At 45.0% G+C, this 10,778-nt stretch overlaps 2 protein-coding genes across 2 annotated transcripts; both read left to right on the top strand.

Annotated features, from left to right (window-relative positions):
• Positions 1-1,287: 1,287 nt before the first annotated feature.
• LOC117061209 (olfactory receptor 1L4-like) lies at positions 1,288-2,201 on the top strand. Its single transcript, XM_033173897.1, is given in 6 exon segments — positions 1,288-1,416; positions 1,418-1,469; positions 1,472-1,846; positions 1,849-1,962; positions 1,965-2,067; positions 2,069-2,201. Coding segments are annotated over 6 exon segments (906 nt in total).
• A 6,481-nt stretch (positions 2,202-8,682) lies between these two features.
• LOC117061208 (olfactory receptor 10Z1-like) lies at positions 8,683-10,404 on the top strand. The gene is made up of 2 exons (XM_033173896.1): positions 8,683-8,752; positions 9,452-10,404. The coding sequence occupies exons 1-2, from the start codon at positions 8,683-8,685 to the stop codon at positions 10,402-10,404; spliced, it is 1,023 nt and encodes a 340-aa protein (XP_033029787.1).
• The last annotated feature ends 374 nt before the right edge of the window (positions 10,405-10,778 follow it).

Here is a 10,778-nt window from a genome sequence, read left to right as displayed (position 1 = left end):
GTTTGCTTCAACCCCTCAGTCACACATTTAAGTCCTTCTGCTATTTCTGCTACAGTTGCAGTTAATTTCTCCATCTGCTCTTGTAAAGTTAGGGAAATAGAGCCTTTTCTTTGTGCAGAGCTAGATGTTTTTGATCTAGTGCTCTCATGCATATCCTGTGAGCTCTGCAATTGTAATCTCAAGGTCAATCCAGTTGCTGTAGTAACCGTCTCAGACATTCACAGCAGAAAGCCAACAGTCTTAAAGATAAACACCAGGTGGCCAGCAATTCTCTCCTGAGAACAAAGAGACTGCTGAGCCAGGAGTTCCACACAAATCCAGCAATTTAACTTTTAAGCACAGAGTTCACAATTTTTAAAACCCAATAGTCTTCAGTCAAAAAGTCAAAAAGAAGTTAGTCCTTTTATAATCCAAGTCAGAAATTTTGTTTCCCTTGCAGTGTTACCACCAAGTCTTTTTTTACGTTGAAACTGGCCACAAAATAGCTAAAAAGTCTCCACTGGTAAACAGTCACTGACACAGTAGCAAGAAAAAATGGCAACAAATTACTGCAGCCCGCTACCGACCCGGAATCCTAATCCTGAGGGAGAGCGGTGTCTTCTTTTGCCATATTTCTCATTTTTAGGTCCTTAAACATCCTTAAAATAACTTTTAATCCACTTTTAAAAAGTTTAGCAGAGTTCGCAAAACTTTTCCGTTAGTCACGGCTTTGATCTTCTAGCGCTACCAAGCTCGCGCAAACAGTCCAGAGGGAACAGGCTTCCTTTTACAATTTCCTCTGCAAGCAATACTCTTTAAACTTGTAAGATAATCCGATATTTTAACTTACAGAGTTTCTTTGGAAGTCTCTGTGTAGGAAGTGCCGGGTGCTCAGGTCTGGCGGGATCGCTGCTTTGATCCTCCGCAGGCAGTCGCTTCTTCAGTCCCGTGCTGGGGCTCCGCTCGCCTGACTTTCCCCCTTACGAGGGTCAATCAGGAGCGGAGACAGCACGTCTGGGACCCACGAAGCCGTCGGTCCACGGGACGCTCTTCCCGTGGCTTTAAGGGACCCGTGGCGCAGGCACGGAGATCCCTATCGCCTAACGGAGGACGGAGCCGTCGGACTCCCGTCCGCCATTGACTCGGCACCCAACATAGCACATAGCATTTTAACTTAGCAGTTTGAGCCTAGATGCCCATTTTGTTGCTGTGCGTCTCAAAGCTTCCACTTTACAGATGTATCCCAGTATTGGCAAACATGTAATATCATGCTGGTCTCTGCTTCTCTCTCAACAGAAAAATGTCACAATGGGCAATCAGACAGTCTTTTCTGGATTTATCCTTTCAGGTTTCTCTGTCAGTGCAGAATACCGAGGCATTCTCTTTCCCGTTTTCCTATCCATGTATCTGCTGACTATGCTGGGAAATGTGCTTATTTGTCCTGCTCATCTGCTCTGATCCTCATCTCCTTTCTGCTCCCATGTACTTCTTCTGGTGGATGTCATTGTTCCCAAGATGCTGGAGACCTTTGGAGACTCTGGAAGTGCAGACATCTCCTCCAGGGGCTGCCTAACCCAGATGTATTTCTTCATTGCCTTTGCCAATATTGACAGCTTCCTTCTGGTTTCCATGGCAGATGACCGGTATGTGGCCACCTGCCATCCATTGCACTATGCCACTCTACTGAGTCATAAACACTGGCTCTTGTTAGTCGCAGGCTCCTGGGGTCTCCCCAATGTTTACTGCTTGTTCCACACTCTTTTGACCAACCAGCTCTCCTTCTGTGGTCCCTGGGAGGTTTCCCACTTCTTCTGTGACACTTGTCCTCTATTGCATCTCTCTTGCTCTGACACTCATTCTGCCCAAATGTTGGTTGCATGCTGGTGATGACTCCATTTTTCTACATCCTGCTGTCCTACATCTGGGTTGTAGGTGCCATGCTTAAGGTACCTTCAGCAGCTGGAAAGAGGAAGACTTTTTCCACTTCACTGTCATGACCCTCTTCTATGGCAGCATCATTGGAGTCTGCTTCCAGCCATCCTCCACCTCCTCAGGTGGGAGGAGGCAGGTAGCCACTGTTGCATACACGTGGTCACCCCATGCTGAACCCTATCATCTACAGCCTGAGAAACCATGAGATGAAGGCAGCCATGAAAAGGCTCTTCAGTCAGCTTGGACTGGTGACCACAGGCACTTCAGCTGAACAGTGGGTTGCTAAATGAGAATTCATTAAAACAAGGGGTCTTTCACTTATTGATTTGCACAATGGCCATTGTGGGAATACGCTTTGGCGTCTCCCGCGCGTCCAGCCGCTGCGCTGATCCTGCCGTGCACAGAAGGAAAAAGAAGATCCGGCCAAGGACAATAGCACTGGAGTCGGGATCCCTCCGCTCCAGCTAAAGCGCGCCAGGAAGCCTCTAGGTTAACAGTTCTTGAGGCTGTTTCCCGCCTGGAAGGGCTTGTTAATGCTGAGTTGTAATTGGTTGGTGTTATGTTGATGACGTTGTATAAAAAGCTAATAAATAGCCCCTGCCTCAGTTTGAGGCGACGGAGAGCTCGCTCGCTACCAGTGAGTGCACTTCAAGAGTTGACTGCAGTCTATTTTATTTTCAGCCTCCTTCTGCTGCTTCGGCCGCCTTTGCTTCTCTTGCTGCCTATCACTTCTTCAGCCCTCTTCAATTCCTCCAAATCCTCACGACCTTCATGACCTGTTGGAGCAGGTTACTCCAACAACTGGTTATCCCAACAGGACATACTAGACCATGTTGGCTGCATAGATGGAGAATGGCAAAATAGATAAGATGCTGTCCCAAGGAGAGTTGTTCATAGTATGCAAATTCAGCTGCACAGTCAGCTGTTTATCAGACAAACGTCTCTCAAAGATACCCATAAGAACAACTGTCTTTAAATCCTTCCTATATATGTCTGTGTATTCAGAAGTAAGCCCCAGGGAGTATATTGGGACTCCCAGGTAAGTATGCATAGGCGTACACCCTGTCAATATTGCTGGAAGTACAATTTCCAACATGCTTGGTCAATGTGGGCTGGATTTGGAATTCAATAGCATCTAGAGGATACCACATTGTCTGCCCTTTGTGTATAGAATTGCAGCCTAAGACTTACAGCAGGGATGGGGAATCTGGGTTCCTCCAGACATTGGTGACTGCAGCTCCCATAATCTCTGATCATTGGAGCTGGCGTGTGACAAGATCCGGAAGGCCACCTGTTGGGTACACAGTGGTCACCCCCCTACAGAACCCTTTCATCTACCACCTGAGAAACAAAGAGATTAATGTTTCTCAGCAAGCTTAATAAAAATGTTTTTTTAAAAAAATTATGTAGCCAGAAGACAGAAAATCAGAAGTTTTCTTTTTTGTATCTTTCTCTAATGTTTTTTTTTTAATCTTAGCTTCTTTCTTTCTTTCTTTTAACCCTTGTTTCTGTTTCCCTTTCTTTCTTTCTTTCTTTCTTTCTTTCTTTCTTTCTTTCTTTCTTTCTTTCTTGTCCTTTGTCTGGGGCCTTTATTAAAGTCCAGAGATTGTATACTGGTGAGGGTGATAGATGGTTGATGGAGGACCCTGGGAGAGACAGTGAAGTGTTGGTCTCCCTGGGTAATAGGCTGGGAGGAGAAAGGAAAGATCCCAGGTGAGTCCAAGGAGGAGCTACTGTCCTCTGTGGCTGGAAAGAGCTAAGCCATGGGTAGGCAAACTAAGGCCCAAGAGCTGGATCCAGCCCAATTGCCTTCTAAATCTGGCCCATGGGTGGTCCGGGAATCAGTGTGTTTTTACATGAGTAGAATTATGCTTTTATTTAAAAAGCATCTCTGGGTTATTTGTGGGGCACAGGAATTTGTTCATTCCCCCCCCCAAAAAAAATATAGTCTGGCCCCTCACAAGGTCTGAAGGACCCCTACTGAAAAAGTTTGCTGACCCCTGGGCTAAGCCTTACTTTTAAGAGAGACTGGAGAGGACTTCATATTCAATTTGTATTTTTTTGTAGCTATAATTTTACTGTCTCATGGAATTTTTAAAAATAAATGTTAAAAAAATATTTTTAAAATATGAATAATAAAACTCATTAAAGAACCTACCTACTGGAATTAGCCTACCTGCTAACTCCAGGATTAACACTGGCAATACACATCTTGAATATGCACAGGTCTTGCTATTTCTTAGTTCTAACATCCCAACCTTAATTAAATACTAACACTAATTTAATCCAGAATTCAGGATGTCTTGCACCCATAGATTCATAACAATATTTTAATCCAATGTGCAGAAGAGAGGAAAAGGAAAAAAGGGGGGGTCTGTTGAGTTTTTGAAATGCATAAAAGCATATTACAAAGCAGATAAGGAAAATATTTGATGCAGGAAAACAAAGACCGTGTCAACATTAGAAGAAGAAAAAGAAACTTCAAATGGACTGTCATGGTGGTTAAAGGAAGAATGTTTGCAAGGCAAAGTTTGGGCACAGGTCAATAAGCTTTGATATTGACAAAGATCGGCACAGATTTAATTTTACATTTCCAACAGGCAAAATAAAGATACATTCTTAATTGTGTTAAGCCTTCTGGGAGTTATATACAACAGGAATATTATTAACCTATGGTTTTACTCCATAGGCACCATCTCCATAGAGAGACTGTCCACCCCACCCAGAAATTTACAGAAAGCTTAAACTTGCCTGTGTGTATAGTTGTTATAACAAACTAATATTGCCACCGCTCAGGAATTTTGGAGCTACAAGATACTGCTGTTTCCAGCTTCCATGTAAGACCCTCAGTTGAGGAAAAACACCCTCATTCCATAAGGTAAGTCACTTGTGGCTAAGGATGGAGGAATCAGTCAATTTTGGGTTCCTCTTTATCCCAGTCCTGAATTCAGTTTGAGATTCAATTTCTTTCAGTTCCTCATTATCCCAAAATAGGTGAGATACTTCTCTTAGTTATTTGATTATAGAATCATAGAATGATAGTATTGTAGAGTAGGAAGGGGGCCCCAGGGCCACCCCATCCAACCCTCTGCAATGCAGGAATCTCAACTCAAGCATCTGTGAGAGGCGGCCCTCCAACATCTGCTTTGCCTCCCATGGAAGGACTCTGTTCTACCGTCCAACAGTTCTTACTGTCATAAAGTTCTTCCTGGTGTTTAGTAGGAATCTCTTTTCTTGTGACTTAAATCCATTGGTTCGGGTCCTCCCCTCTAAAGCAGGTGAAAAAAAGCTTGCTTCATCCTCCATGTGACAGCCCTTTAGATATTGGAAGAGGCTATCAAATCTCTACTCAGTTGCCTCTTTACCAAGCTAAATATACCCAATTCCCTCAACTGTTCCACGGTAGGCTTGGTTTCCAGACCCTTTATCGTCTTGGTTGCCCTCCCCTCCACATGTTCCAGCTTGTTAATATATTTCTTAAATTTCCATGCCCAGAACTGGACACAAGAACTTCTCCAATCTATTAAGGTCATTTTGAATTCTGATTCTGTGTTTGGTGTCATCTGCAAATTTGATGAGCATCCCCTCAATACCTTCATCCAAGTCGGGAATCCCTCATTCCTAATGATTGGTGGATATTGTTCTGTTATTTCACTCAGAAGTAATACTAGTCTTAAATTCAGTTTCTTCCTCTACTGAGGGCAAACACCCTCATTTCATGAGGTAAGTCACTTGTGACTAGGGTTTGGTGAATCTGTCCATTTTGTTTTATCTTGGTTCCTGATTATCCCAGTTCAAATTGCTCCATTCCCACATCACTCTGTGATATTTTTTTTAAAGCTCTCATGAAAATTCAAACACATATCTGTGCCCAATTTGAATAGTATGCTCATTTGTGCTGGCAGTTTTCAGATATATAGGAGAACTGCACCTCAAAATTATGAGAAGTGGATATTTTGAAGGATATCTGCAATTTGTTTGCAAATGAGGAATGGTTGAGAGAGTTGAGTATATTTAGCCTGGGAAAGAGGAGACTCAGAGGACTAACCACCAAGAAGAACTTTCAGACAGTAGGAGCTGTTTGGCAGTGGAACTGTCTCCCTCGGGAGGTTGTGGACCCTCCTTTACCAGAGGTTTTTAAACAGAGGCTGGGTACCCATCTGTCATGGATACTTCAGCTGAGTTTCCTGCATTGCAGGGGGTTAGACTAGGTGACCCTTGGGGTCCCCTACAACTCTACAATTCTATTATTCTATTATTCTAATTCACATCAAACCAATTTATCCCCCATGCCTAATTGTGGCCCTGCCTAGTTAGAAAACAGCTGGGCACCCTGTGACCCTGCAGGTGCTGCTGGACTCCTGCTCCTATCAGCCTCTGCCAGCACGGCCAATAGATTGACCAGAACTTCACTCGGTTTACCTCCTCTTATTCTTGCCAACTTAACCATACAAGTCATTTCCCACACCTTATAATTTCCCCATTTTGACTAACAATAAAAGTAATAATACTAGTTACAGGAAGGTAGCCGTGTTGGTCTGCCATAGTCAAAACAAAATAAAAAAATAAAAAATTCTTTCCAGTAGCACCTTAAAGACCAACTAAGTTTGTTCTTGGTATGAGCATTCGTGTGCATGCTACTGGGTGCTACTGGAAGGATTTTTTATTTTTTATTTTTTAGTAGTAATACTAATATGGTATACCACCCAGAGCGGCCAGGAGGGAAGGAGTCATGGGTTGTTAATTCATTTTAAAAAATTCCCATTGTGTGGTTCAATAACATTTGGCAATCACCCTACCCTGCATCACTGTCACTCATATTCAGACAAATGGACTGTTTTTTTGTTGTTTACCAAAAGTGGAACCCCAAAGCATGGAAAGATATTCCTCAGGGGTCAGAAATGGAGGACGTGGCACCTCTCACTATTGGAGAGCAGCGGGGTCAGCCTTGAGAAGCAGCTGCAGCAGATGCCACGACAGGCACAGAGGCACAGAGGCAGTGAGCTGTGGCAGAGGAGGCTGGATCTGCTGCCCTAGGTGACCTCATGAGCAGGCCGGCCACGAGTCAGTGGTGTTGTTTGTGGGCAACACATGGCTCTTTCCTCATCAGTTAGCATTGTGGAAGCAAAGAAGGGCCTTGCGTTATTTTAAAGACTACCAATTTTATTACAGCATAAACATTTGTGGACTGGAGCAATGGTTTCCAAACTTTTTCCAACCACAAACAACTTGAAAATTGCTGAGGGTCCTGGCAGACCACTTAATGATCCCCACCACCACCTCCATGTGATGCAGTAATTGTAGTATAATTGTAAATGAATTCCAATTGTAATACAATAAAATATAATGTAAGAAACAAACGCAATAAAAATTAAAAATCAGTTTGAGCATTTAACATGGAGGGTGTGTGCTGTTTGCCATCTTCAATTACAAATCTAGAGACATGCTGTGGATCACCTGAATGAGGCTCACGGATCACTGGAATCCACTTTATCTGATGAAATGGACTTTTATCTTTAAAGTATCACAAAACTTTTGTTGCCCCTCCCCCTTTTTGCTGAAATAGGTAAACATAGCTACCCCTTGGAAGCTGTTGCCCTGAGAAGCCCCCTTAGTCCCGCTTTTGAATGCCACTTGTGCCTCTCAGGGTCATTTTTCAATCCAAGAAACACTTTAGTCAGTGGAGGTTGTACCTTTGCGTTTTGAACTAAAGCAATGCAAGAGGCATTTGCAGGATAACATGTGAAAACACGCTCGTTCTTCTCTGTCTTGCAGGCCATGCACGGTAGCAGCGAAGAGAGAGCGCTGGAGAGGCCTTGGAGGTTCTAGGTGCATGGAGGGTAAGACGCCTAAAAACTGGGATCACAGACAAGGTCAGGGAGGGACTGGGTGGGTATGGGGCCATGGGCTCTGATCTCCATCCCTTTGGGAACAACTCTCTCAAGTAACAACTCCTTGCTACACAAACTGGAAAAAGGACAGAAGGTGCAGCTTTGTTACCCTGCTGCATCACACAAATCTCAACTTCCCTTTTGGAACGAAGGTCACAGCCACACGATACAGGTGAAGCAGTCCTGTACCACTTTAAGAGTCATGTCATCCTGCAAAGAATTCTGGGAACTCTGGTTTGTTAACACTATGATATAGAGTTGGCAGAACCTCCAGAACAGATTTAGGGGAGCGCAGGGGAGGAGAAAGAGAGAAAGTTCCATTACCCAAGGAGAAATCCTTGTGTTGATGAATGTTCTCCGTAGTGCATCACGGAGCCTCCAAGTGTCCCTCTTATCCAGGGACGTCCCTAAATTAGAGAAGCTGTCTCAGTTTCTGATTTGATCCTGAAATGTCCCGCTTTTCCTTAGGACGTCCCTATTTTCATTGGATAAATGTTGGAGTGTATGGAGTCATCCGACCCCTGACCCATCTGAAGGCAATCCTGTATAGGGAAGCTTTTTGTAATGTTTAATGTTTTATTATGTTTTTATATATGTTGGAAGCTGCCCAGAGTAAGTAACAACCTAGTAAGATGTGTGGGGTATAAATAGTAAAATTATCGTTATGAAATGGGACGTCCCTGTTTTCATTGGAGAAATATTGGAGGGTATGCATCAATGAATGCAACCTTTGGTTTAGTGCATATATCCCAGGGGTAGGCAACCTAAGGCCCATGGGCCACAAGCGGCCCACAGGGGTCGTTTAACTGGCCCCCGAGCCGCCCCCGAACTGAGCCGCCTGCTTGGCAAGTCCCTGCGCGCTGCGCTAAAGCAGTGCAGCATGGCGCAGGGACTCGCTTCTGGGGCACCAGAAATTGCGTCTGCACAGACACAGACGTCAGAAATCGTGGGTGTGGGCACACAATCCGGCCCACAGAGGGATCTCTGCTGGAGTGAACCGGCCCAGGCGAGGTAAACCTTGCTGACCCCTGATGTATCCAATCACCAGGCACTGAAAGGTGTTTTTACTTGTGCAAGAATCAACAAAGAGGGAGTTGACCCTGCATAAAACTACAGTTAAGTGAGTAATTCTGGCACTGAAGACTAAACTGCTCAATAGCCAGGGGCTGGTCAACAATTCTCTCCCAAGCTCTCCTCTTCCTACAGTTCCAGCTCCTTGGACCAGACACAATGGGCAGTGAAATTCCAAGGGGTTGTGTCCTTGCGGGAGCTATGCCTCTACCATCACTACCAGCAAAAATAATTGGTGGCAGCTTCTGGCAAGACCTCACAGAACTCTCACAAGATCTCACTGCTGTCATTGTTGCTCCTTACTTCTCCTGTGGTGGGTGGTTCCCCACCTGCCCTCTCCACCAGAGAAGCAAGGAGAAGTGGTTGTGGCTTCTGAGTTCTGGTAAGATCTCATGGACCTCTTGCGAGAGCTCATTAAAACCCAGAAGCCGCAGCTGCGAGGCTTCTTAAGGGGCAGCAGCTGGGGGAGGGGTGCACACACCTTAACATTTTGCCTTAGGCAATGAAACAGGGTGCGCTGCTCCTGCCTTGGATGGTGCCCTGTCATTAACCACAAATCTCCTCACCAATTTTTACAGCTAAAGATGTGCAGGAGAACCAAACAAGGCCATCTGAATTCCTGCTGATTGGCCTGTCCGACTTGCCACAGCTGCGCTTTATCATACTGGCTGTCTTCCTCTTCTTCTACCTCCTCACCTTGTCTGGCAATGTCCTGCTGGGCTTGGCTGTATGGAAGGATACCCACCTTCAGACACCGATGTACATCCTCCTCTGCTCCCTGGCCCTCTCAGAGACCTTTATAAGCATAGCTTTGGTGCCCAAAGCATTAACAGGTATGGCATCACCTGATGGTGTTTCTTCCATCTCCTTCCCTGGCTGCGTGGCACAAATGTTCTTTGCCTCTTCGTTGGCATCTACTAACTGCTTCCTCTTGGCAGCCATGGGGTACGACCGCTCAGTGGCAGTTCGTGACCCACTGCACTATGTGACACGAATGGGAGGACAGATGTGTACCAAGCTGATCTCACTCTGCACTTTCATTGGTTTCTGCGTCGGTGCTAGCATGACCACCGCTGTCTTCCATCTTCCCTTCTGCCCAGGCCATAACCGCCTCCAGCATTTCTTCTGTGATATTCCACCTCTCCTGGACCTGGCCTGTGCAGATACACATTTTAGCGAGGTAGCCTTGCTTCTCCTTGGTCTGTTTGTTCTGGGCCTCCCCTTGTTTCTGATTCTTCTCTCGTACACATTTATCATGAGAGCTGTGTTGAGAGTTTCTGCCCCTGGGGGGCGCCAGAGAGCCTTCTCCACTTGTGGGGCTCATCTTACTGTGGTGGTCATCCACTTTGGCTGTGCTTCCTTCATATACCTCAGACCCAAGTCCAGCTTTGAGCCAGACAGGGACCGACTTGTCTCTGTGGGCTACTGTGTGGTCACTCCACTTCTCAACCCAATGGTCTACAGTCTCCGAAACCGGGAGGTTCACGCTGCCCTCAAAAAGACTCTTGGTCTCAAGGTTGCAGCAACTTAACACACACTCCCTCTTCTCATATATATTGCTGACAGTGGGACATCTATTTTTATTCTGTGTCTCCCCCCACCCCAGCTCAAACTCAATTGTGTGTGATGTCGCACATTGACAATCTCTAAATAATTTGTAATTGTTTTCATAAAGTTCTTCTTCTTTCCATTTTTGGACAAGTAACATTCTTGCCGCTGTAGTTGCATACATGAATAAATTTATGTACAGTTTGCGTAGTTCTGTCCCTATAATTTGGTTTTTTCGTTTTTACATTTAAAAAAATGGTGGAGGAAGTAAGATGGAGAAAGACATGTTTTTACCATTTAAATTTAGATGTGGGCTCAATGGATTGTGGCAACTTTTGAGCAAGAGGTAGATCCCAG

Source organism: Lacerta agilis, chromosome 16, assembly GCF_009819535.1.
Source record: "Lacerta agilis isolate rLacAgi1 chromosome 16, rLacAgi1.pri, whole genome shotgun sequence".
Classification (NCBI taxonomy): Eukaryota; Metazoa; Chordata; class Lepidosauria; order Squamata; family Lacertidae; genus Lacerta; species Lacerta agilis.
The sequence above is the reverse complement of the archived record's forward strand: the minus strand, read 5'-3'. Positions and strand labels throughout refer to the sequence as shown.

Bases quoted from the DNA above. Each gene is read 5' to 3' on its own strand.
- LOC117061208 (XM_033173896.1), top strand. From the start codon at position 8,683: ATGGCGCAGGGACTCGCTTCTGGGGCACCAGAAATTGCGTCTGCACAG. The intron at 8,753-9,451 runs GTGTGGGCACAC...CAATTTTTACAG, and splicing joins ACAGACGTCAGAAATCGTGG to CTAAAGATGTGCAGGAGAAC.